Source organism: Sander vitreus, chromosome 18 (assembly GCF_031162955.1).
Source record: "Sander vitreus isolate 19-12246 chromosome 18, sanVit1, whole genome shotgun sequence".
NCBI lineage: Eukaryota > Metazoa > Chordata > Actinopteri > Perciformes > Percidae > Sander > Sander vitreus.
This window is the reverse complement of record NC_135872.1, coordinates 16,682,547-16,710,216: the sequence shown is the minus strand read 5'-3', so window position 1 is coordinate 16,710,216 and position 27,670 is coordinate 16,682,547. Positions and strand designations below refer to the sequence as shown.

The window sequence follows — 27,670 nt, the reverse complement described above, 5'->3', positions numbered from 1 at the left end:
GATCCATAGCCCAGGGTTAGTGAAGACAGAGAGAACTCTTCATCAGCACCTCGAATGCTGCCGATATCGCTGAGTCATCATCGCCCGGATACAGAGCTGCAGGATACAAAAAAAAACAACCTCTAACATCATCGTCTCCATTATCACTCATCGGCCTTGTCGTTACGACTACACAAGATAAAATATCTTATGTCTATCATTCAATATTAAAGCAAGCAACATATTCACTTTAATTTACTTTTTTAATCAAACTGTTGGTGGAGTTCATCCCTTTTCTTCCCAAAGCCTATAGGGAGACGCCTGGAGCTGTTGGGCATCTTTCCCAGCGCCAGCCTCACACCTGCCCCTGGCAAAAACAAAATAACTATGCAAAACTCTCTTTCGCTCTTGCGTGCTCCCTCTCCTTCCTTGTTTCCTCTTTCGCTCTTTCAGTTTTTAATTAAACAGAAGTAAAGGGCTGAGAAAACCTGCTACTAATTACACAGCCGCTGCCTCTCTCTCCCTCTCTTTCCCTTTCCTTGTTTCTCCTCTCCTGTCCCTTCACTTCTCTCTGTCTTCCCTCCTCTCTGAGCTGGGCTGGAGCTCCGCCAACAGCCTGTGGAATCACTTACCAGCTACCACCATGGGGGAGAAGACAGACACATGTCCACACACACACACACACACACACACACACACACACACATGAAGAATTACATGTGCACAGGCCCAAACAAACTCATTGACAAGTCAAAAATGCAGACTTGCAAACACACACACACACACACACAGGTCACACTCAAGACTTCCTGACACGCTCGTGCTTACCCATTTAGCACCTTTGCTTTCCCACTGTTGCTGTGTGTGTGTCTGTGTGAGTGTGTGAGTGTGTGAGTGTGTGTGTGTGTGTGTGTGTGTGTATGGCAGGCACGAGGGTGATCAGCTCCCTAATGAGAGAGAACAGTAATCATATTTCACACTGGCACAAACACAATCACAACATCTGTATCTACTGTGGCCCGCCCTCTCATTCCTCTCCCCGCTTTCCACCAATGCACAGTAGCTTCCCTCTCCTCTCCTCCTCCCACCCCCATCTTTCACTTCAATTCCCTGCTTCCCCTTCCGTACTCTCTCCATCATGTTCTCCAGCTTTCTATCACTTCCTTTTCTCTCATTCCTCTCCTCTATCCTCTCTTTTCCTGTATGGAGTGATAAAGCAGACATTGAATACACAGAGACAGAAAGCTTGAGACTAACACCCCCATCCCCCTTACTCCTCTTTGCTTCATCTCTCCCTGTGTCTCCCATCATCAAACTATGTATATCTTTCCCCCTTTTCTATCCTCTTTCTCCTTTTCATCTTAATACAACACAATCTTATTTAAGCTTGGGCTTTCAGGGGGGGCGGCGACTACGACAATGTAATTTAACAACGGTTCTTCCAATCCGTCACGTGGGCAATGTACTCACACCGCTGCCATGCATCACCTGCAGGCGAGTGTGTGCATTTGTGGCTGTGGTGTGTTTGAGTAAGAGAGAGGCAAAAGAGGGAATCAGTAGAAAGCAAAAGGGGCAAAAGAGGGAAAAAGAGGGGAGACAGACAGAAAGATGGGGAGGAAATGATGGCAGATATAACGCGGAGTGTAGGCAAGGAGTCATATCCACAGAGGAAACACACAATAATGGCTCTGAGCAGTGGGGGACAGAGAAGGGAGTGATAAAAACAGGAGTGGTAGTATGACGATATGAGGTAGAGAGTGAGCACATAGAGACATGCAGCTTTAGCTAAAGTAGCTGGACAGCAGGAGTAGGCGGGACACAGAAGCCCCTCTGCCGCAATCAAGCCTCTGTCACCATCTGGACGCCATTTTAAAACCATCAGCTCAGGCTCCCCATGTAAACAAGGGCACGACCCCAAACATGCTCCCCTCACTAAATGGGCATTTTCTGGCAGCTGCAGACCCCAAAATGGCTGACCTTGTAGGGTGAGGATTGGAGCCAGAATGGCTAACTGACTGTATTACAGCGGAGGGCGTTCTGTTCTTCATCACTGCAACATTTCTGACTGTGTACAAAAGATGTTAGGTTGTCATGTATCCAAAATGTGTTAGCAGCAGTGAGTTCAGCGCTCCAACACCCCCAGAATGGTTGACTTTAAGCAAAAGGGGATGGTGTGCTGGTTCGATTGAATTTTACATTTGCTCCAATCTGGAGACAAATAGGCAAGATAAAGGGAAGATGTGATGGATTATCAGTACAACTCAATGAATCACAGATTTTTGTAATGCAGAACCACGTAGCTACTTATTTGTATGGACATAATAATCATGGAAATGAAGTTAACATTAATTAAAAGCAGAACCTAATCTTAGATTTGTATGCAGCCTGAATCTTAATGTTGGATTATTTCCATTTAAACAGTAATAACAGTCAGGGCTGCAACTAACAATTTGTTTTGATATGGATTAATCTGATGGTGATTTCACGATAATGATGTGGTCCATAAAATGTAAAAAATGGGGGAAAAGTATCATCACAATCACAATTTATCAAAGCCCAAGTTGATGTCTTCGAATTGCCTGTTGTTTTTTTTTTTTTTTTCTAACAGCTCAAAATCCAGAGATATTTAATGTACAAGAGGACTGGGAAAACCGGATAATATTAATATTTGAGAAGTTAGAACAAATAATCTAAAAGCTGTTAAAAGTTGATTAATTTTCACAATCAACTAATTGATTGATTTGACTAATAGCTTCAGCGCCAATGATGGTTAAAAAGGAAGTTAGTTTAGTGACATACACTCATATCACTATACAAAAATGTAAATTCTTGCCATTACAGGCCAATAAAGCAGTGCCAACTTTTTCTTTAAAATAAGCGTTAGCAATTGTTGCCATTCCACTAACAGGTTAATTTTAATTGGCAATTAGATTAACACAAACAATTAAGGAAACATGGATCATGAATGGCAGATTATTGAGAATTATGATGTGCTTACACGGGTGTGGGACATAGATAGAGAGATAGAGTCTATGACAGTGAAAAACAGAGGGAGCGTGTCAGAGGGATGTGTGTATTCCTATGGGAGATTGTGTGTGTGTGTGTGTGTGTGTGTGTGTGTGTGTGTGTGTGTGTGTGTGTGTGTGGGTGTAAGAACATGTGTGTTTGAGAGCATCACAAAGAGAAACAGTTGAAGATCTGATGCAAAGTTCAGACACACGCACACATGCGTGCACGCACACACACTCAGACACAAATCGCAGGCAGAAGTGTGATAATGACATGGAAATGATATGGTAATGCTATGGTAATCTGGCAACATTATTCTGCCCACAAGAGACTAGGAGGGAGAAGAACCTGCCACAAACTACACACGCACGCGCGCACACACACACACACACACACACACACACACACACACACACACACACAGGGATAAGGTGAAATCTATGGACTGACATACATGGCTAAGACCAGTGTGGGGGGAGGGGTGTGTCGTCAAAAGGTTGATGGTATTTTCGGTTGATCACACACACATTTTAGCAGTAAATTGTAATGTACTGTAAAGTGCAACACTTTTTCAAAACTTAAAAATAAAAAATCAGTGTTATGCTGCGGAAAACAAATTCTACATATTGACTCAAGGTCCACTTACTACTGCAGATTTCTTTTAGCTTTTCAACCTAATCACTGATGACAGTTGCAAACTCAATCAGCTGATGAACTGCCACGAGATAAGCTCCGGAAAAAGACGTGGACGTTTTCAAAGTCGAGAATGAACTTGTAACTCGAATACATATTTAATGATTAAGTATATATATATATATATAGTAGAAGAAGTCTGAAATAAAATCAGACCTGAAGAATTAAAATAGAGAAGTTGATTATAAAGCAGTGGACTACTAATATACCTTTTATTCTACAGGCTGCAACTTTATACATCGAATACAACACTGCCCCCCTCTGGATAAACCTTTACACTGCAGTATTTATAATGGTACAAAAAACGAGGAGTAATTGTAACTTGGATTGTAGTTAAATGAGAGTGTTACTTAGGAATTTAGATCCTGTAAATTCATCCAACCATGTCTATAAGCCGACTATTAAAAAAAACATTACACCATGCATCCAATTTCTGTGTATATACATCCGACAAATAAAAAACATCACCATAACCTAATTCAGTTATTGTTCAAATGACTTGACTCAGGTGAGTTTTGTGACCTTGTTTTACTTCATGGAATATTGTCATACAATTATATATCACAATAGCTAATTTTGATGTAACCATTTCCACATATCTAACACTAATATAATAAAAAAAATTATTGAAGGCATCCATTGGGATAGAGGAGTAAAGTAAAGGAAAGGAAAAACAAAAGAAATCAACAGATTGTAAACAAACCTGAGCATGAACGTTCAGTCTTGCCATTGGAAACCATTTGTTTTTCCTGAGCTTTCACATCTTGTGGTCTTCCTCTGTACATGGTGATTGCTAAGTTTCAGACTACTTCTAACTGTTTACTGAGTTTACTGAGAAAGATCCATTTAATGAGAACTCAAGATACTCTGGAAAAAGCTTGCAAGTGGACCTTTAGGGAGGATGTTTTAATGTGACAAAGTAGAGCTGCTTCCAGAAGATACACTTCTGCTAAAAGGGTTTTACACCAACATCACCATTCCTTATTACCTTCCTAACTTTCTCTCTCTGGTTGTCAGTGTGTTTCCCTTGCTGCTCCTCTTTAAGTGGCTGTGATTGACAGGTGGGCTATATCCATGCAATATCACCCAGCGCACGTTCCTATTCCCTCCTGGAGCCTTCATCCACCGGCCAAATTAACCTTCCGTGCCAACGGGAGGGGGCCCTGCGTGGGCCAATCAGCAGGTGATTAGGCCGGGGGTGGGAGGGGTGAGGGGTCACCGCGATGGGGCCATCGCAAGCCTGATTGGTTTCAATCAGTAGCCAGCCGCAAGGACAGCTGGGAGCTGAGCCGCAGTGAGTGCTAATCAACGCGTCCCACAGTGAGGCATGAACAGTCACTACACACACACACACACACACACACACACACACACACACACACACACACACACACACACACACACACACACACAGATTGATGTTGGTGTATACACAGTGACAACACGGACATCACTGTGTGCACACATTCACACAGAGACAAGAAACACACACAAATACACACAGCAAGACATGGGAAGCAGAAATGAACAGCCAAGACCACAACAGATAAACAGAAAATCCCATAATGGAAAAGAAGAGGAAACTAGAGAGAGAGAGAGAGAGAGAGAGAGAGAGAGAGAGAGAGAGAAAGAGAGAGAATGAGAGAGAGCGAGAGAAGCGAGGCAGAGAGACATACTCCGAGCAACCACAGAATCTCACAGTACATTAAATTACTAATTGCATTGGATTCGTTAATTTGACCACTGGCACATCTGATAGGGGAGCGTGACATTGGTTAGCAATGCTCTGTCCTACAAACCAAAACAACACCTCTTCTATGATGTCTCAAAAGTGGAACAATTCAGATTCTCTCTGCTATGTCTGATGTTATGCTAATTCTTGTTCAAATCTCAGCAAAGCAGAGCATTGACTAATCACTGATCAGATGAGATGGGAGAAGTCACAAAGAGCATATTATAGCTCCTCTCCGGTGGGTTGAAAGTGGAGAAGACAGACTGATCTGCTCTGGTTTCTATTTATGACAGTGAGTGTTTTACTGACTTCTCTGGGTGGGACATTCCTCATTGAGAGGAATGTCTGAAGAGCTAAAGGAGGAGTGTGTTGTACACTGTATTAACATTATGAGACTTGCTTTAGGTGATTTTTCCAAAGCCTTGGGAAATGTAAAATGATCAGCTTTTTGATGTTTGAACTTTTATGTCATTGTCCCATACAACATGCCACTGTTTTTCTCTTTTTTTTTTCTTCTCTTTTACCCTACGAGTAAACAAAACAACAAGTAAACACAAAAATCAACAGCCTAAAAGAAGGAATTGGAGAACAAGGAAGAGAAACATTTTTGAATTGGTTGCCCAGGCCCATGAGTCATCATCTGTTTCAATTTTTATAAAAGATGCCAGGGACTCTTCTTTTGAAAACTAAATAGGTAACAGATAATCAGTCAACAAGTTTTGATTAACTTTTTCCGCCTTCACAAGGTAATTATATCGAAGATGACAAGAGAAAAGAGTAATTTCAAAGAGCCTGCAATGTATTAATCATTTTCAAGGCTAATAACTACCTTTCCCTGACTATGGTTTGTGTGAAATGATCTGAACCCCTAGAGAGACACTCTATATTGTACTGTACACTGTATTATCATTATTATTATTAAGTGTGATGCATTGTTATACAAATATAGCCTACTATATTAAGTTTAAAAATGTAAAATGCTGCTTACACAGTAAAGCATCAGTAATAAGAATAATATAATTTAACAGTCTGACAGGGTCCATTCTGCCATGTGACCTACTGTAAAGTAACCTACTTTCAGTTGTGATACGTTTTAGTATAGGCTACATTTTGCTTTTGTACTTGTGGTATTGCTATTTTTAAGTGAAACTTAATATAACTTAATAATACTTCGTTCCGCACTTAACATATTTTTAAACTTAAGTATGTTGGTCATAGGCTACCTCTGTAGTGGGCTACTTGACAAAATAAGACATTAAATCACACCAAATCAAATCACATAGGCTACAGGACAAGGCAAGCCAATCAAATGATCTTTTATGCTGTAATTCCGACATTTTTCAATGTTTACTCGCTCTTTATCATATTCCCATCAGTGGACACTCTTTAATTTAGACTACGCCTAAAAAAACTCGTAAAAAGAGTAAGAAGTATACAGGAGAAACAGCAGGATTCTACTAGTGTGTTTTTCTGTAGATGCTTGAGAACTGATTACAACCCTGAGCACGAGACAGCCGTCTGCTCTGCTGCAGCGTCTGCGCACACACGGAACAGGGAGCGGTCGTTCGAGTATTTACAGTATAGAAAGAAGTTAACTTCTCGCCAGAATAAAAGACAACATACAGGTAAGGCATGACACATGACACATACTTACGCAGGCAACCCGGAAACGCGATTTGTGCCATTTTCAGACAAGTTAATGAGGTTATGTTAGCGGATGTATGATGTTGACATAACGTTAGCCAGCATGCACATTTTTGCTTACCTCATTAGCATTAGCAAACTGTTTGTGTAACTTGTGAACAATGTAGCTTCCACGTAGCTAACTCTTTGCTCTAGGTGTTCAGTACAACACAATACTCTTTTGTTTGGCTTTAGCTTGGTGAGACTGTTGACGTTAAGTGTCAACAGTAACCGCTAGTGTGTTCAGGCAAACTGTCAACATAATAACAGCTGTTGGGGAAAATATGGGTTTCACTTGTACTAGAAATGTCTCCAGTCAAACTAAGAGCCGACAGATTACATTGGACTGGTTGTCTGCTGAGCTGTGTTTTTGGTCACTAACTTAACCCACACTAACGTCAGGGGTTAAGACTAAAGTCTCAGTGCAGTGCACCCGCGTGACAAAAAGAACGAGGACCATCAGGTGTGGCGCGAGGGCTTTGCTAATGACGAGTGAGATTAACATGGACTCCAGAACTGAAACCACACTAACAGACTGACATTTGTTTTATATTTGCTTCCGGCCAAGTCATAGTTCAGCATAACAAAAAAAATAACTCCACATACTGTAGAACATGAAAAACCACAGTCGTAATTATGATGATACATGTCTTTCAAAATATAAAGTTACTTTAAGGGGTCTTAAACCAACCAAGCAAGTACATAAACTCAAGTACTGAAGTATTAAAGTAGTACATTTTTTTAACAGTATTATCCATTTATATGTTACTGTGTGTGTACTGCTCTACTACAATTCCGATATGAATAATATTGTACTTTTTACTCCCTCACATATACTAGTTACTTTGAAAATCAGATTCAGCATACAGCACATGTGGTCACTTTGTAAAATATAATGCATAGAAAAAAATTAAAAACTTGTAAATAGTTAATACTAGCTTCAGCTCCACCAGCTACAAAAACTTTGTACAGTAATGCATCTGTAAACGGAATCCAAGGATATAATATAAAATAACACCAGAGAGGGGCCGTTCTGGTGTAGAATTTGGAAAAGTATACTGTTTTATCTAAGTAAGGATCTGAAACTTCTCATCCTGCTGAAACCAAGAACATGTAGGCTTTCATGAGATAACACCAGCAAATGTATCAGTTCCTCCTAGCTGGTCTGAAGTATGCTAATCACTGAAATCATCTGATTTAATCTTTAGTTGCAGGAATGAAAAGTTATTAAAAAGCTAAAGCTTCTTAGTTGTTGGGATAAATGGCTTCAGCCTCTTGGTTCTCCTCATTGCTCACCACTGACAAGCCAAGGAGTCTATTGGATTGGCAGAAAAGTAAAAACTGAAATTCAATCATTTAAGTCAGTTCTCAAACAAAAATGTCAATTATTTGCTGATTACAGCTTCTGAAATGTGAGAATTTGTGGCATTTCTGTGTTTTCTGTCATTGTTACAGTGTAAGTCAGTATCTTCAGACAATCAACCTGGGCTCTGGGAAACTGTGATGAGCACTTTTCAGTATTTTCATACATTGCTTGCCTTTATGTTTCTCCTGCACAGACAGTATCCCTCTGTGTTTCTCTCCTCTTCATTGTGGCACCCAATTTAAAAATGGATCTAGGTTCTCAATATTGTATTGCTCTTCTTAATGTAGAAAATGCAGCCTATCACCCACAATTTTGATAATGGAGTAGTCATTTGTCGAACAAAAATGGCAAATATTAGCTGGTTCCAGCTTCTTTTCTTTACATTAAATCTTTTTTTTTTGGCTGGGGGTTGTACTGTTGGTTGGACGAAATAAGCAATTTGAAGACGTCACCTGGGCTTTTGGAAACTGTGACCTATATTTTTCAGTATTTTCAGTCATTTTATCAACAATTAATCCCCAAAAATATTTTGATCACTGTGGGAGCAGCTTTTGCTCTGGGAGGCCGTTTCTTAATATATAGCCTACTGCTATCAATCTCTGCAGACAAACTGCTGGTTCCACTCCAGTGATGTCTTCTGTGTGGTGGGAGCAGTTGCTGGAAACAAATGGTACCCACATGGACAACAGAAGCTGCTACAGCTCCAAACAGAGCACCGTTCTCACGGGAGTCGGCTTTGGAGGAGTGCCAGTTGTGCTACTGCTCGATTTCTCGGTCTTTCTGGTATGTCTAGTAATCCACTGTGTCTGTCTTCCTGTGATGTGATCAAGTGAGACAAGACTGGAAATCATTCTGTATCAATGTATGTTTTACTTTGTGTCATGAGGTGAAAGCTGATTGGTTCTATTTCCCATGCCACCTACAGGTGTTGCTGATTGTCTTCTCTATTATCAGGAGGATGTTCTGGGACTACGGGCGTCTGGCATTAGTTGCAGATAACGAAGGGTCAGTTCATGATCTCACATACTTCAAGTTTCATTGTAGGATTTCAGACTGTAATAGTGGATTGAATCCATTTTGTCAACTTGTTTCATTCCTTGACAATGAACTTTGTGTGTCAGGTTCACCGAGTCAACACGCCGTCGCTATGGACACATGTCATCCTTAGTGTCCAGCATGGATGACCTTGAGTATGAATTGGTATGTAAAACAAAATCTTTGTCATCAGTTTCAGCACCAAAGTCAGTATTCATAAAGCATAATAATAGAATAACCAAGATGAGTAATAACTTTATATATATCATATCATGTCAAACTGGCTTTATCAACACTGCTATTTTAAGATATCAATTGAATGTACTTTTGTAATCATTTTAAATCAGGCCTAACCATAAAGAACTTAACAAATATTCCTTATTAATATAATTGTCATTGTATGATGGTGTAATCAAAATATCTCTCTTTCTGTTTAGGGTTGCTGCTCTTGGCTGCCCTACATCCTCAGAATGGAGTGAGTGACTTTTGCTGGACATTGTTTCTACACGTTTGGCTCAATCAAAACTATGTTTATCATATATACAAGCATGTGTAATCTGTGTGTGTGTGTGTGTGTGTGTGTGTGTTTCAGTAAGGAAAAAATAAAAGCCAGATGTGGCATGGATGCTGTTCACTACCTGTCCTTCCAACATCATCTGATCACCCTGCTGTCAGTTATAACTGTCACCTCCCTTGCAGTCATACTGCCAGTCAACATGACAGGAGACCTGTTTGGTGCGTTTTGCGCTATTCTCTGTCTGTTAATGGTTGAAGTTACAGTTAGATTACATATTTTCAAGGTTATTTTATGTACAAATAATGGGTCAGGTGTGTATTTGATGATTGTTTCAAATGTGAATCAACCAATCAAAACTGAGGTGCTGCACAGTCCACTTCATTTTGTTGTCCCTAAAGTGTGTACTCTTTGAATTGGTGATTTTGAATACTTGTTTTTGTGAACTCCAGAGTTAGGCTGCTTGTATTCAGATCTATCTTTATGGCCATGTTCTTGTCTTTTCTTATTTTCATTTCTATTGACTGTATATATGTTTCTTTTTTTCAGAGAATAATCCACAGAGTTTTGGAAGGACCACTGTTGGGAATCTTCCAACAAAGTAACTACTGTAGAAGTTAAATTGTTTGGATATATAAACAAATGTCTGTATTGCAAAACAGATTGTGGGTTGCTTATGACAAATTGCTTCTTGGTTTCCGCCATTTCTGCTTCTAGAAACAACCTGTTATGGCTGCATACAGTGTTTGCAGTTTTGTACCTGATCCTGACAGTTGTTCTGCTGCGCCGTCACACATCACAAATGAAAGGCATGCGCAGAGAGACGGTGAGTGTCAGACTACTAGCTACAAGACACGTCTGAATGTCTGACCTGTCTGTGAGGAGCTAAGCACATAATGAAAGCCAGATCACAATGTTTAATTATATTAGGAAGAGCTGAGTGTCGCTCACCTACGCTCGTACGTGACTGATTTGTCATTCTGTCTTTCTGTTTGTAGACCAGAAACACTTTGTTTGTGTGTTCAGTCCCTAAAACAGCAACAGAGGAAGATGTAAAGACCCATTTCACGTAAGTAGACTGAATTGTAAAATTCAATGTTTCCATAATTTGTAAAGTCGAATTTTGGTCTTTACGCCTTGCTCTTGTTTTGTATAGAGAGGCGTACCCTTCCTGTCAAGTGTGTGCCGTGACCCTGGGCTATGACGTGGCAAAGCTCATGCACCTTGATAAGGAAAGGTGATTAATCACAACTAACTAAAAATAAATCACGTGACTAATGCCCTCTGTGCCATGGTCTGTGGAGCCGACAACTGTGCACAAGTCCTCGCTGATGATTATGTTTTAGTGTGTGCCACTAATAAATATTTTTCATTTTAACCGTGCATCTAAGTTTTATGTGCAATGTGAATTTTGTGTCTGCAGCAGCAAACTCACAGAGAGGATTTTCACCTAACTCAGCAGCTCTCGTGATCTTTGCAGCCTCTTAAAGCTTGTTATCTTAGTTTTATGGACCACAAATGTACTGTATGGTTCAGTCTCACTCTAACTGTTCAATATTTAATTAGTTTCAGAAGTTGTATGCATATCTGCAGAGGAAATGGTTGCAAGCACCAACATGTGAAGCATATTCCAAGTGAAAACAAAATGTTCAAATTCAAACCAGCTTGTATATGATTGTATGTTTTCTTTACCCTCAGGATGCGAGCAGGAAAAAACCTGCGCTATTATGAGCATGCCCTAGAGAAAACAGGGACACGTGGGTTGATTAACACCCGTTTGTGTGGTCACCTCTGTTGCTGCTCCCACTCTGAGGTGAGATGGATCAGATGATAAAACAGTTTCATGCATGGTGTCTGACTGCTTTTAGTTTTTATCTTTTATGTTACAATTTTGGTTAAGAAAAGTGAAAGCAAATACTGCATATAGGTGTGTTATGGCTGCAAAGCTTAAAATTGTGTGATAAAATTAGAAAGGTTTATCAGTTTTATTAATTTAAAGTGGCAGTAAGTGTAAGTGTTAAGTGTGCATGTGTGAACTATTTTACACCAAGATTTAAATGAAGGTAGTTCCAACTAAAGCATTTCCTGTGTGTGTGTGTGTGTGTGTGTGTGTGTGTGTGTGTGTGTGTGTGTGTGTGTGTGTGTGTGTGTGTGTGTGTGTGTGTGTGTGTGTGTGTGTGTGTGTGTGTGTGTGTGTGTGTGTGTGTGTGTTTTTTCAGGTTGATGCGATAGAGTACTATAGTACTAAAGAAAAAGACCTGCTGGAAGAGGTGAGGAAGCAGACAGAACTTGTGCCACAGCGCCCCCTGGGGATGGCCTTCGTCACCTTGCAGACCGAGGCTATGGCCAAGTAGTGAGTACCAATTTATAGGTGTCTTTTTCTGTCAGTACTTGCATCTGTATTTACTGTACAGCGGAGAAGCAGCAGTATTATGTCGGCTGACTGCGCTTAGGTTTTTTTGTTGTTGGCCTGATCAGGACCGTGATCTTTTGATTTTATTGTCACCGCTTGACTTTTTAGTGAAATCAGGCCTTTGCACAGCTGCCACTGTTTAACGCTGGTATCACTAACAGCGGTCATTTACTCACTTCAGCATTCTGAGAGACTTCAATGCACTCGAGTGTGGTGGCAAAAGCTGCTGTTGTGGGAGGCTGCCCCAACCGTCATCCAACAGTGGAACTCTAAAAGTAAACAAGTGGAGCGTCAGCTATGCACCCCATCCCAGAAATGTGTATTGGTAAGGTCTGAAACACCAACCCCTTCACACAGTATGTGCACCATGCAGATCCTATGACTTAGTATTTATAGTACTGGTGCCAATAGGGCTGGGCAATAATTCAATATTATCATCGACTGACTTTTAGTCTAATCATATGGTATTATTGTTTAGACAATTCAAAATGAATGATTCCAATGAAATTCCAATTTAACAAAAACATTTTTGTGTTCTTAAACCCCATTTACGCACCGGAAGTCATAACAGTGAACACAATTAATTGCATTGATCGCCAGTTTGATTTTTCTATTTGTGATTATGCAGTATGGCAAAATAGCACTTTTGATTTGAGTTCCCAAAGGAGAGGAATATAAATCTGTGTGGGAGGAATTTGTGTGTACCCCACACTGATATGTTTTCTCTACTTTGCACTGCCTCTTTATGTGAATCTGTCGTGTTGCTTCAGTTTCCTATTTTCCTCATGCTACAGGAACAATCTCTCAGTGCGGGGCTTTCACTGGTTCATGCGCTATGTTACGCTCAACTTCTTCCTTTTCGTCCTGCTCACCTTCCTCACGACTCCCACCATCATTATCAACACCATGGATAAGTGGAACGTGACTATGCCCATCTACTATCTCAATGTGAGACACGTGCAGACACATACTTGTCACAATTCTGCTTTCGAAACCATAAATCGTTCGTCAATTGTTTTATTTTTCACCCTAGAGTCCTATCATCAGTCAGTTCTTCCCCACTCTCCTGCTGTGGTCCTTCTCTGCGTTGCTGCCTACCATAGTTTACTATTCTACAATAGGAGAGGCACACTGGAGCAGGTATTGAACACACACACGCACACACAAACACACACACTGGTAGTGCAGTGATTGTTTTTTGTTGGCAGAGGACATGTTTTGATCTAGTGCCATCTGTGTCTCAGGTCCAGTGAGCAGCTGAGCATGATGCGTAAGCTGTACTTCTTCCTGCTCTTCATGGTGCTTATCCTCCCCTCGCTAGGACTCACCAGGTAATTTGCATAACCATCAGTTTGAATAAGCAACAATTTGCCCAACATTGTTTCTTTGCAGTAATAATTTAGTTGCTACAGCAAAGCAATCAGATGTGTCAGATGTACAGTGATAAATTGGGAACTTTAGCATGAACTTGGAAAAAATAGGAGGCACAAGATGTGACTCAGTTAACACGTTGTATGTATATACAGTAAAATACCAAATAAAACAGTGAATGTCAGTTGGCTGAAAGGGATTCCTCAAAGGTTAATGGATGATGTTTGTATAATTGGAGAACATTTCCTAACTTTGTGTTTTCCCCCCCATTAGTCTTGAAGTGTTTTTCCGCTGGCTGTTTGATAAAAATTTTCTCGCAGATGGGAAACTGAGGTTTGAGTAAGTGATCCCTCTTGTTTTTGCTTCTGCTTTTTTTATTATAATTAAAATAATGATAGTAATTACATTATAAAGAGAGAAAAATCTGTCAGTTTTACTTTCAACTCGCATCATAAAGGTTCAGCTGTATTCAAGTTGCTATTTATAAAACATCCCTTAGTTGCAATGCGTGACCCACTCTTGTTGCAGTCACTCAAGACAACCTTGTTTCATAATCTAGTTTCTTCTTTTTAAAATTAACTTTTAAAGCTTGGTTGTAATTTTAGTTTTTCAAAAGTTTGTTGAAACTGATTTGGTCAGAAAAATATGTGAGAAATGCAAAATAAGAAAATGGTCTTGCATGTGTACAGTTTTTATCAGAGTGGACTGGATTTTATTAATTGTTGGATTTTATAGTCATCTTTTCTTTTGTCTTTTTGGTTTCCATTACACCAGGTGTGTGTTCTTACCTGATCAAGGGGCTTTTTTTGTCAACTATGTGATCACAGCAGCCCTGGTGGGCTCTGGGATGGAGTTGCTGCGGTTGCCAGGATTACTGCTCTACATCATCCGTATGACGTTTGCTCGCTCTGCTGCTGAAAGGAACTATGTCAAACAGGTTTGTAAAGGCATTGTCCTTTAAAGGAAAGTTACACCTAAAAGTCATTGGTGTGTTTTATATCAATATCTTACATAGCCTGAAACAGAGCACTAGGGAACTAAAATGTCCTGCTCATAAATTTTTTGAACAATTAAATTGTAAAAATATTTAGTGATTTTCTTCTATAGATGTTCTTCTGTTTTTAAGGGTCCTTTGTCAACTTTTTTAAAAAAAATATATATAAAGGGCTACCACTTTTAGATTGTACGTTCTCCATGAAGGCATGCAGGGAAAATCTTTGGTCAGTTGTTCCAGACTGAGCATGATATGTAAACAAGTGTAAATATGCCTGTAGACAGATGGACAATGTGTAATATATCAAGTGCTCTGGCCAAAGAATGATCAATGCATTTTGTGACTATAGAGATTTATACTGTGCTTTATTGTCCTTTAGAGTCAAGTCAATGATCATTACAGAAGACAATTATATATATATATATTATATATTTTGTTTGTAGTTTGCTTTGTTGTCAGCCTCACCTCAACATTTACAAGTCAACTATTTTTTTTTTTACTTCTGTTTAAAGAACCAGGCCTATGAGTTTGAATATGGAGCCATGTATGGCTGGTCCCTATGTGTCTTCACTGTAATTATGGCTTACAGCATCATATGTCCTATTATTGTGCCTTTCGGTGAGTAGTTATGCACACAAGCATGCACTCACACACACTCAACACATTCAATCACTTTCAGTATATCATCAGTAGATCTATTTAACATTATCTTGATTGCTTCACACTGTCAGCCTTTGCCAGAGACCTCAGTTTCACTTACACTGTGTGTGTGTGTGTGTGTGTGTGTGTGTGTGTGTGTGTGTGTGTGTGTGTGTGTGTGTGTATGTGTGTCTTCTTAATCAGGTCTCCTGTACATGATGCTCAAGCACCTGGTGGACAAACACAACCTGTACTTTGCCTACCTACCTGCTCGCTTAGACCGCCAGGTCCACCTGGGAGCTGTCAATCAAGCTCTGGCCGCGCCCATCATCTGCCTAATATGGCTTTACTTCTTTTCTGTCCTCAGAGCAGGTTAGAAACAAGCATGTGCCAAACCTGGAGAAAGTTAACATAGTGACAAGTGACCTGAGATTCACTAGTGGCAATTAAGTACTAGTGATGTAAACAAACTATAAATGTAGATTTAGTAATGTGTGTAAATGTAGGTGTTTTCATGCAGCTACATAAAACGTAAAATCTCTATGTCGCCATTTAAACTCTGTGTGTGTGTGGTGTTTCAGGTTTCTGGAAACCTACATCTCTATTCACACTGGTGGTCCTATGTATCACCGTCTTCATCTGTGTCAGCTACACCTGCTTTGGCCATTTCAAGTACCTCAGTCCACACAACTATGCGGTGAGCGCTTGCTTTGTGTGGGCACATGCTGTCATTTCTTTGTCATCCTTCCCACTGAGCCTTTATATTGTTTGTGTTCTTTTGCAGGTGAAAGAGGAGGATGAGGATAGAGTAGAGGGAGTGGAAGAAAACACCAAGGTATTGTACTTGTTCCATAACAAAGTCCACAGCTTGAATAAAGATCAGATGTATTTAGGGCAGGCCTGATCTTAAGTTTACTTACATTTACAGCTTTGCTGTAAAGCTGTTTTGCGGAATTTTTAAGGTCAATGGGCCTCATTCACCAACCGTTCTTACGAAGAAATGTGTTCTTAAACCCCACTTACGCACTTTTTACGAAGATTCTGACATTCACTAATGTTTTCTTATCTTGGATTTGTTCTTCGCTAAGAACAAAATACGAACACTCGAGCACTCTTACTCACATTTGAGTGATGACAATTTGCTCCAAATAATTGGTTACTGCATTTTATTTAATACTACAGTCGCTTACAATGATAGTATTGTACTGTAATGTATTTCTGATCATTTGTTGGAAGAAAAAAAATCATAGTATGCAAAGAAACACTAACACTGCAATTTACATCAGCAATTAAACTGATTAAATCCTGCGTTACTTGGTGATTGATCGCGCTATTTATAGGGCCAAAATGGAGTGGTTTTTACTTTGTTACATTTTGCAGCAATTATCTATACTTTCTACTCCACTACATTTCTACAACGTTCCGTTACATTTTCTGATCAGTTTTTCCCCCTGCCAAAACGTCTTCCTGACCGTCACGCGTTTGTCTCACCAGTGAAGTTTGGTTGCCACAGATACTGTATATATGTGGGCACCGCCGCTCCTTTATCGGCTTCCAAGCCGGCTCCGGTGCTCCAGAGCCCGGGCGCAGCGCCGCTGACCCTCGGTAATACAGCCTCCGGTAAAAGTGAAAATGAAAATGTTTTTTATTATTCCCGTTTTATAGTTATAGTTGCCTCTGCACAGCGTCATTTTCTTCTCCGCCAGGGCAGCGTAAGACGCATTCATATCTTATTTATTTGGCTGGACCTCTTTACATCTCTATTTGCTTACTTGCATGGTTAAAGAAAGTAAAACCGTGTTAAAATGCATCCATGAATAAAACCAACCACATTCCGATTCTAACAACATATTTCCGTTTTATGCTGGTAGGGATAGGAACTTCTTTTAAAAGCCAGCTGGCCTTGTTTGTGGTAGTGGACATCTTCTACTTCTACTAAAGTAAATATGTCTCTGGTTATTTGTACTTTTACTTAATTAGGCTACTGAGATTCAGTACTTCCTCCACCACTTCAATGTACAAGTCATCTGCGACTCCGACAATTATCTCTTGAACGCAGTCTACCACTTCCCAGGAGGTGCACAGGAATGTCCTGTCAGGGATGTCCTTATATGGGAATTTGCAGGGCGTTTCCTTATGCTAATTAGGAACAACTGGCACGCGCTTTCAATTACGAAGACGTGGGATTTATCAATCCTAAGAACACGGGTGCAAACAATTCTGCTGTTTAAGAACACGTCATGAATCCGACGTAGACTTTTCTTAGGGACTTTCTTAAGAACATATTTAAGAGAAAACTTAGGAAGATATTGGTGAATGAGGCCCAATGTTTTCTACCTTGCTTTCTGAACAATATGGTAAAGCCCTGATTGTTCCAAATGAGCTGTTCTTGCAGTGAACTTTGGTCCTTATCCTCATATCTAACACATCCTAGTTTCCCTTATTCATGTTCACAAGCTTTTCTCTTTCGCTAATCTTAAACATTCTTTTGTATCAACGTCATACTTTGGCCAACGCATGCAGTATTGCATCATACACATCAGAGAGATAAAAGAATACACAACAATGAATATTGAAAAACACCCTTAAGAGCCCTTTTGTTTGTTTTCAGTACTCATCTCTTTTGTATGGTATAATTACAGGTCTACCTTCCCAGAGTGCTTAATCCCAAATCACCTGCCGTAGCACAACAGGGCTCTAAACATCTGCAGTCTTACGGCTCTACAGAGGGCAGCCCGGTCCACAGCTCCAGCCCAGTGACAGACCGCATGTCAGATGGCTGATTCAGTGTATCTCAACACTGAGTCAAAGCTTTGTAGTCAGGATGCCCACAACTCCTGATCGGAAATCTGCTTCCTTCACAATGATTTCTAGCCTGGCTCGCGTACCAGCCTCACGAAACTCAGATCAAACTGTCAAACTGGGCAGTGCTAATCAGATACCAATCAAGATTCTGTGACATTATTGCCTATTTCTCGCTTAAAATGTTTTTAGAAAAGACATTTTACTGTAATGTTTAGCTGTAATTTGAGAAAGTTTGTGACCCGGGCCGCCATTTTTTTACCTGCTTGAAAACGGACCAAGCACCGCCCCAACTTTCATGTGTCACTCAGCGCTATGTCACACGTTTCATTGCTCTGATTGGTTGTAGGTCTATCCAATTGCGTCCAGAGGCATTTTGGTCTGCGCCCTTATTAATGTCCCTTGGAAATCGAAAATGAACTGAGAGGTTTCATACTAATACACATTTGTGAATTAGTCTGGCAATGCCAGGCTAAGAAGAAAGGAGAGGCTAAGGAGAGGAAAATCTCCAGATGGTACTACAGAAGAATGTGCAAAAGATTACAAAGACCTGCACTGTGCCGCCCAACACAAGTCCCCCTTTCTTACCTTCTGCGTTTGGAAAGTCTGGTAAAATAACCAGTGGGGGGACAGTGTGTTACATTTAAATTGCCTTCTACAGGAAAGAAGGTAAATATGAATGTGCTGAGTCTATCTGAATTAGTTACATATGCATGTGTATTTTCTGTATGAGACCTCTCAAAGTATGTTTAGCCAAAACCTGCCATTTCAAACAAGCCATTATGTTGTATGTGAAAAAAAAAAAAACCTTGTGAAGCTGATTATGCAAGTATTACCAGAACAAGACAATCAAGCCAAGTCAGCAACACTGATGCCAAAGAGGTGGACAAGCAGAACTTTCTGTTACTGTTATTTGTTGTCCAGATTTTGTTCCAGTTTAAATTTCTTCACAGTGCCTTTTCCGATGCCAGATGACAACACCTGCCAAGGGAATACCTTATTTCCTAATGTTCATGATGCACTTTTTGTATCAAGAGAGGCCTGTTTGGTGTTACTAACACAAGAAGTTAATGTTGGCTTTTGTAATATGACAAGAGAACAAACATGTATTTCAGTATTGCAGGAGTTTTGCAACCACAACTTTTTATTTAATTCACATATGGCAATGGGGTTAGAGCTATTATTTTCTCTTATTGTTTCAGATAAGACAATCATGTTGTTCCATTAATGAAGGAACGTTTTAAACAGGTCAACGTTTTTTGTATTTAATTTACTTTGAAGTTATGTTTTTGCAGCTTTTTTAAATGTGCATTTTAACAAGGGGCTAAATCCTAAAGGCAAATGTGTAACTTTAATAAGAGTGTTGAAGTTTAGCAGATAAAATGTCTTCAGATTGCAAATGTTACGAGAAACTCAGACTTAGCTTTGTATTTGGTGATTTAAATGTCAATATGAAACAATCTTACATGCTGTTTTTAAATACAAACGGGAACAACTTTACGGTTATGAGCGTGTCTTGTCATTGGGTGGCACTGTTGAGCTGCAGTGCCATAGCTTAACCTCTGAAATATTCATTCAGCAGTGTTAAAAGGACAAATGCACAGTGTTGCATTGAGGATTTCTAACTTATTCTGACATTGGTATGAACCATTTTACTGGGCGACAATTCCAGTAGCTCCACCTCCTCACCTGATCTTTCACTATTGTCTGTTCCCTGCCCTTTACCCTTTCTCACCACGGTATCTGCCTCAGCTGAGAAAGACCTCTATTGTCATTTGAGGACTTTTAGCAAGCTGTAGTGATTAGCACAGTTGTTAAATATGGTTAATGAAGTGCTAAGCTAACAACATATATAGGTTATTAGCTGCAGAAAGGTTTTGACTATTGGACGAGAATCAGTGTACCCTAATGGAGCCTCACACTAGTTCTTGAAAACTCAGGAACAGTAGCTATTGAAGTGTTCCTTAATAGCTTAACAACAAACGAGTACTTCCTGGCTCAAGTATCTGACACACGTTCCCCTTCCCCGGCTTTATTATTTGCCTATATGTGCACATTTACAGGCTTTACATTTAAATACATAGAAGTCACAGTGTACTAAAGACATTCTTAAAACCATCACATTTGAGCTGCTGCTAATAACTGCATATTTAGATAGTGGTCACACATTTAAAGATTGTTTACAAAGAGACCTTGACAAAACACATCTTAAAACTTTTTTTCATCGCAATATACATTTTGTACGACCTGAGTGCAAAAAGGTTATTGACTGCTTTACCACTGTCAGACAAAGATTAAGCATTACAAAACAATCTCACTTGTTTAGTTTTTCTCAAATTGTGTGTGTGTGTGTGTGTTGTTTTTTAAGCAATAAAGACAGTTCTTAACAGTGTGCTGAAAGTGATAGGAAAAACTCACAATGGTTTTTGATGGAAATCTAATAATCACAAACATACACTGCATGATTTCTATGGAAACAGACTTTGAGACAGATGTGAACAGACATACTGTACCTCAACAAAGTCACATGAGAAAGCTGCGCAGGGTCAGGATGCGGGGGCACTAATAACTTGCAGATATCCTCAGGCTGAGCTGGGGAAGAGATGAGTGTTTTATACTAGACACCTGTATTGTCTGTGGGTTTTGTGTGTATTAAATATGTGTTTAATGCACTTGCTGTTACAGAAGACTATCTCCTGCGAGCTCAGTGGAACAGGAATAATGTGGATGTTAAGACTGCAGGAGCCTGGGAAGCAGCTCTGTCTACCAGCAGCAGCCAGAACTAGTGTACAGCTTTCCAAAACCCAAATCCAAACTTTGACCCGATGTTAAACACACCACAAATTAACTGGCTCAGTTTCAGCCCACGTGGTTCTGGGCTTCTAGTAATGGGTGTGTGAAAGTCTGATCTTAAGTTTGATCCAATTACATGCAAACTGGGAGCGGTTTGTGGCATCTCATGTTCAAACAGCTCACTCAGATGTTGTCACAGACATAAGAACAATGCTCTACACCTACACTCAGACACTTAAAGGGATTCTCCAGTTTAAAAAAAAGAATTGTCGAAATGCACCAGAGGCTGCATCGTCCTGACCTTCAGTCCCTCGCGTGGTACAAGATCCAAAAATGCTGGATCCTTTTCCATAATGCTTGATAGATTATTTTCTCTCTTTTTCCTGTTTAAATGCACAGATCTTTCAAACAGATCTGTTAAAAACAAAATGGAGGCCCAAGCCTACTTTGAGATGACCCAGATGACATCATCAGACACCATTACATTTGTGTGGTAAAACTGTGTTTGACAGGTCAGTGGTTAATTCATTTGCTAATGATTTCCAAGAAGTTTCCTAGAAAACAACTATTTCATTTAAATCAAATTATAGGGTAAAGGGAATGTATTTCAAAGAAAATATTAACTATTAATTTATTATCAGAGAATATGTTAAATTGTATGCTTGCCTGTACACAAATTTCACTTATCTTTGTTTTTGATTAAAGAAACAAGATGTTAATTTGTAAGCTTTTTGAGATGCTGGTAGGTGGAATTTATTATCTTCAGATAGAGCCAGGCTAACTGTTTACCCCTGCTTCCAGTGTTTGTGCTAAGCTAACAGGTTGCTGGCAGTAGCTTTATATTTAGCACAGACATGAGAGTGATATCAATCTTCTTATCAAACTCTGCGCAAGAAAGCAAATAAGCATATTTTCCATAACGTCAAACTATTCCTTTACAGAGTTCTGACCGAGATGTAAGCAGGGGATTTAACAGTGGAAAAAATTGACAAAATATTAATGAGACACTTTTTTCCTCAAACATATGAATGGCATTTCTGTACTGAAATTTCTTGTTACTTGTTGGCCGACACATACACTGATACAGATATATCTGCAACAAGCTAAAATTGGCCACTATGTAAGCCTAGCCAATTTGTCTATAGGTATATTTGTCTATTCCTAATCCAATCTAAAGTGAAAGTGTGGATACTAGATAGCTTTGGAAAACACAGAGAAGTAAATAAGGGGAGTATTAAGGGAAAATAATGTTTTGAAATTTGAGGAAAACAGATAAAACCTATTGATGATAATTACTGGTTTTAAGCAGTTTGTTGGCACCCCAGGTCAAATGAAATATCAGTAATGTAGCCTGTAAGGTATTACTAGTTCACACAACACGCCCTTCTCCGGATCAGAATATTTATCCAGTACAACTCAGTGCCCTCTATACATTCCTGGTATTGTTGTCATCTGTGTTTTTGTATACCACAGACACTATTATTTAGTCACTTCCCTCCCTTTTTCTCAGTATTCACATAATTCTGCACTCCCAGGCCACTGAACCTAAGAAAGTGTGTGTGTGTGTGTGTGTGTATCAAATAGGAATTAAACCCATTTAGGAATTAAACCCATTTAGAGTTCTAAGGTTTTGAGGTCAGGTTTCCTTCATGTCACCACTAAGATCGATGGATGTGACCTCTGACTGCTCCGATTTGTATATAAACATAGCACTGGCCAATCACAGCATCGCGTGGGATGGTGCCAGCCAATAAGAGTGTCTGGCAGCATCGTGCTCTGTGGCACTCCCATCTTTTGTCCGTCAGGATTAGTGCCGTGGCAACGCTGGTCGCCTGGGAGGTTAGTTTCCCAGAACAGCGGGACCAGGACAGAAACAGGCTGCTTCACTCCAAGTATTACTTCCTTCCCGGCCAATTGGGAAACAGAACTGGAGTGGTGTGTCTGTGTGGGTCACTCTGTGGCTTCCAAGTCCAAAACTTCCACCTAGACTGCCAACTCTAATGAGGTGACATCCTGAGCCACAAGCTCAAAGTGTGTTTGTCTGTGTGAGTGGCTGGGTTGGTGAGGGGCTGTCCTTGTGTGTTCTCGTCTGTGTGGGGTACTCTGTAGAAAAGTCACCCCACTCTCTCTCCCTTTTCTGTTGGAGGACTACATTAGCCAGAAGGGCGGAGGGCCTGACAGCTGAAATCACTGCTGCTGATGAAGCATGTGACTCCAGACCGAGACCCTTTTGTTTGGACAATTACAGCCAACACACAGAGCTCTGGAAATGCAGTGTGGCATGGGAATAGACATGCATGGGAATGAATGGACATTAGGAGTTATTAAAACCTGCTTGTGTTCTTTAGAGAAACTGCCTGCAATGGGTTCTTGAAGTTACAACCCTTAAAATGTTCATGAAATTAAACCCCATTTTTGTTACTATTTATGGTCTGCTTTTTCTCTGCAATAGGCATTCAATGTATTTGCATTCTGTGATTACCTCTTTAGACAGTAGTTTTCATTGTTAGTGGCTGAGTCCGCCTTTCCAATGCTGAATTGATATTGCCTTCACACGCTCAAGGGATTCAAAGGAAATAATGCATGCTTTACATTAAATTGGCTGGTTGGATGCAGCCGCAGTAGGACATGTTGGATTTGCATTAGCAGTAACTTTATACAGCTCTGATACATTAGGTGAGTGAGCAGTAAACAGTCATCAATATCGATATCAATGAGATAAAATTACAAACAGTAATGCTGGATTGAGCATGAATGAATGCACAGCCCTGTTTTTTCAGGAACCCAGAAACAAATGAATACAGAGGAAGCCAGTATTGTCAAGCAAGGTGAGGGACCAAAATAGGATCACAAACCACAAGATTAGCCCATCACTCGCAGACTGTCAAAAATCATTTGCTGGACAGTAGCCAATCATGTTTTTCTAAGTGTAACTTAAGCCAGCTTCACACTGCGTATGCTGGCTGAGACTGCTGGATCTGAGCCAGGATAAACCAAACAACCGATGTTCATTTGGTGTCTTGCAGGATTTGCTCCATACACTGCTTAGATGAACCAGTGATTTCAGTGCTCAGTATACCTGTAGATATGGACCACTGAGACCAGGAAGTTACATCACCACAATGAGCAAAGTTTCGATAAGAAGAGATCCATTGGTAAACAAGAAGCTGCAGCAGGTGGAAGATAAAAAAAAACTCTTTGGTCAAATGCTGCACAATCACAAGCACATTAAAGATCAGATTGGTAGACAGCTGATTGATCAGATATGACTGAAATACTCTCACTTTCCAGCTCGAAATCCTAGCAAGCCCAAAGGAAGACAGCTTGCCATGTGCTGGGAGTTCATGTCCTGAAGTTACGGTACCTTGAACATGGGAGGACTTGACAAATGTAGCCTACCTCTACAATATGCAATCTCTATTTAGACATGCATTTGTAACCTATTCAGGTGAACACTAACATGCGGTTTCTTTTCCCTAGAACGCAGACAAAAACACACGATTGTGTATAAATAGCATAATGCAAGATGATTTACGAGCACTATTCACTCCTATTCCAAAGTGCCCTACAGATCACAATAGAGGGATCTAAGCATGCATCCTGCCAGCTGTGCAAAGAGCTTTACTGATTCTGTTTTACAGAAACCAAACTGCCAGACTTTTAAGTCCTCCCATTCCTCTGCATGCTTCCCTGCCCCTGGGCTTTATGGGTGAAAGTGAGAGAGAGGGCTTGAAGCCTGCACAAAGTGCCCACAATCACCATTTTTGTGGCAGAGACTTGCCTTTTCACAGTAGGAGATTTATGATGGCTGCATGCTTTTAAGCATTAACTTGTATCCTCATCCTCACTGTCATTGCTTACTGGGACACCATAATGCTATTAGATAGGCTACACCTGAAATTTCCTGCTGTCCTGAGGTTATGACACAGCACATACTGTATGTGGCATCATTTCCGACACAGAGAGCAATCCCAATGACCTGTCTTCACAGCATCAAGCTGTGCTGTGTCCATCTGCAGGCACTGGGAATGAAACCACCGGGAACAGCTATCACACTGAATCTGTAAAAGGTAAATATATAACCACTTTTACTTAAAAAGACATACCATTATCTTTGCATTCAGAGGACGCCATGGTGGGTGATGGTTGAACTACACATCCCTGAAATGATTCTGACCATAGACCTTTGTTGCATGTCATTGTCCATTTTTCTAACCTTTGCTTCCTGTCATCTATCTTTTGATTTTCAAAAAAAAATGCACAATAAAAACTAAAAATTAAAAGACTCATACAATAACTTACCCAGTCAGCGATGGAAGGTTCGTGGCTGGGTGGTTTTGTTGTTGCGCACATGGCACAGTTGCTCTCTGTGTCAAACTAATATACAAAAGATTATTTTAGATCTGTAGTACTACAATATCACATAATAACTATGAAAAGGTCTCACCCACCTGAGGCTTTAAGTATTTCCAGAGCAAAATGTTGACACTGCTGTGCCATCTCTCTCTTTGATGTACCAAATTCCATTTTTGGAATTTTGGGAAAGGCATCCATGACTGCCTTTGCCATCTAAACAATGACACAATATGTGATGTACTTTTGATAAAAAAAATTTGGGATTGTAAATGCTGGAAAACAGAATTAAATCCAAAATGCTGAATTAATGGAGATCATTCAAAAATCTGGTAATATATTGCAATATTAATCTTACCATGATGACAAGTACCCCACAGCTATTTCCATCCTGCTGCACTGGGTGTTGCATAACACCTCCTTTCCATTTAATGTCAACCCAGTCAGTCCTGCCAAGGGAGGTCCTCCTCATTTTGAAGTACTACTATAATGTTCTATATGCACTTAGACACACACATACAATGTGTATAAAATATAAAAAAAATCAACAGCATTATGTGTCACAAAACAGTTAAGACATGTTAACAACATATTCCCTGAGGTTGGCATCCAGTCACTGTCAAGGCTATAGCACATGATACAGTCAGATCATTGTCATACTCACAAAAAGAAACAATGACACTCTTAATAACTTACTTAACTGTGTTTTATGACCAGCGGCCAATTATTGTTAGTCTGTAACTGACCATTGTTTCTATACTAATGTTCCTTTTACTACCTTGACTAATATTGTGACATAACTTGATGAGGGAATGGATTAAATCTAGTTAGGAAAAAAAAAACTGTAATTGCATACTTCAATCTTTTTGCAGCATTGTTGGAGTCTGTCAGCTCTGTGGAGCTGCGTGCTGGATCAACCAAATACACGCAGCTTGTTGCTGTACTGATGTACTGAAAACACATTAAGTATTATTCACAAATCATTCCCAACCTCATGAAAAAAATTCATAATAAATACCAACAAAGTCAATACTAACCAGAAACGTCCAGTGTACATTGTGTACGTTCACAAAAGACACTATTGCTTCGTAGTTGTCAAAGTTGGTCTGTAACACATCCAACAATTTACATTTTAAAATGTTATTTAAAAAAAAAAATGATTTATTAAATTGTATCTGCTTTTTCATATTGTACACACAGTCACACAAACATGTTTTATCAGCTAACATTGAAACAATCAAACATCTGTACGTCGACACGACAAAAAAGACTACTTACCCTGGATAAACTGTTCCTTCTGACCACTTCTCTCTTCCCAGAGCATCACACCAGCTATATGGTGATTGAGAATATAAATTCTACTTCCCAAATTCAAGTCGTTGGCAGTGTGATGAAAGAGACTCTGGATGATCTTGAGAGAAATTCTTATTTAGAAGGTTAAATCATTTCATCTGAGACACAAATATGTTCCAACAGAGTGTTGTTGTACCTTTCCTCTAACTTTAAATAAAACCAGAACTCACAGACAGCAGTCTTTATTCATTTAGTTCAATTAACAGCTTTCATATTTGCAAATGCGGATAACCAGCCTATAATGCTAGAAAGAGATGCAGATTGCAGTTTTTTTATACACATTTTCAGAGAATCACAACTAATGAGATGTCATTTAATCAAATATATCATTCCTTGAATTATGGAGCAGTGTTATGATTTTCTCAAAGTTCTGTAGCAAATCATTTAAAGCAGTACAAATGTTTGGTTTGGGTTTAGTCCCAGATGTCCTTAACTCAAATATGTCATTGACTGGAACTATCGAGCAACGTTTTTTATAGCAACTCCAGTTTCAGGAATGTAACTATTTCACTGTTGAAATGTGTGAATGTACTCAAAACGTACAGTAAAAATGTTTAATTTTTACAACACACTGGTGTGTTGTCAGATATGTCCTTAACTCAAATATGTCAGTATTTGCCTGGAACTATGGACCAAAGTCTTTTTATGACACCTCAAGTTTCATATTTTTAGTCATTTTACAGCAGAAGTATGGGACTTTGCTTCCAAAAATCTCCAAAATGATACAGTAACATTGTTTGATTTTCAGTATGAGTGTATTAAGTGATGCACTGTACTCCAATATGTCAGTCATTGCCTGAAACTATGGACCAAAGTCTTGTTATGGCACCTCCAGTATAGGACTTTGGCAGGCAATTATTAAATAATAAAACAGTAGAACAACATGAAAATCTCCACAGTGGTAGTCTGTGAGATGAAGAACAAGAATCTGGTGGAGTTTG

The 27,670-nt window shown here is 39.7% G+C and overlaps 1 protein-coding gene and 1 long non-coding RNA gene across 3 annotated transcripts; one reads left to right on the top strand and one right to left on the bottom strand.

Moving 5' to 3' along the window:
* Positions 1-6,929: 6,929 nt before the first annotated feature.
* On the top strand, positions 6,930-21,742 carry tmem63a (transmembrane protein 63A). Of its 2 annotated transcripts, none has more exons than XM_078275312.1 (23): positions 6,930-7,038; positions 9,068-9,245; positions 9,388-9,467; positions 9,584-9,662; positions 9,935-9,972; positions 10,090-10,232; positions 10,561-10,612; positions 10,729-10,837; positions 11,010-11,080; positions 11,168-11,248; positions 11,710-11,824; positions 12,231-12,364; positions 12,606-12,749; positions 13,219-13,372; positions 13,458-13,564; positions 13,669-13,755; positions 14,069-14,134; positions 14,570-14,732; positions 15,302-15,407; positions 15,633-15,800; positions 16,010-16,125; positions 16,213-16,263; positions 20,916-21,742. In XM_078275312.1, the coding sequence occupies exons 2-23, from the start codon at positions 9,093-9,095 to the stop codon at positions 21,060-21,062; spliced, it is 2,364 nt and encodes a 787-aa protein (XP_078131438.1). In that variant the 5' UTR covers positions 6,930-7,038; positions 9,068-9,092; the 3' UTR covers positions 21,063-21,742. The 2 variants fall into 2 exon arrangements, with proteins under 2 accessions (XP_078131438.1, XP_078131439.1); XM_078275313.1 differs by lacking the exon at positions 20,916-21,742 and adding an exon at positions 18,071-20,622.
* LOC144533765 (uncharacterized) lies at positions 19,025-26,927 on the bottom strand. Its single transcript, XR_013503467.1, has 6 exons — positions 26,655-26,927; positions 26,414-26,482; positions 25,735-26,327; positions 25,475-25,592; positions 25,326-25,400; positions 19,025-25,084 (listed from the first exon to the last, which is right to left on the bottom strand). It is a non-coding gene; the product is annotated as an uncharacterized LOC144533765 (long non-coding RNA).
* Between the last annotated feature and the right edge of the window lie 743 nt (positions 26,928-27,670).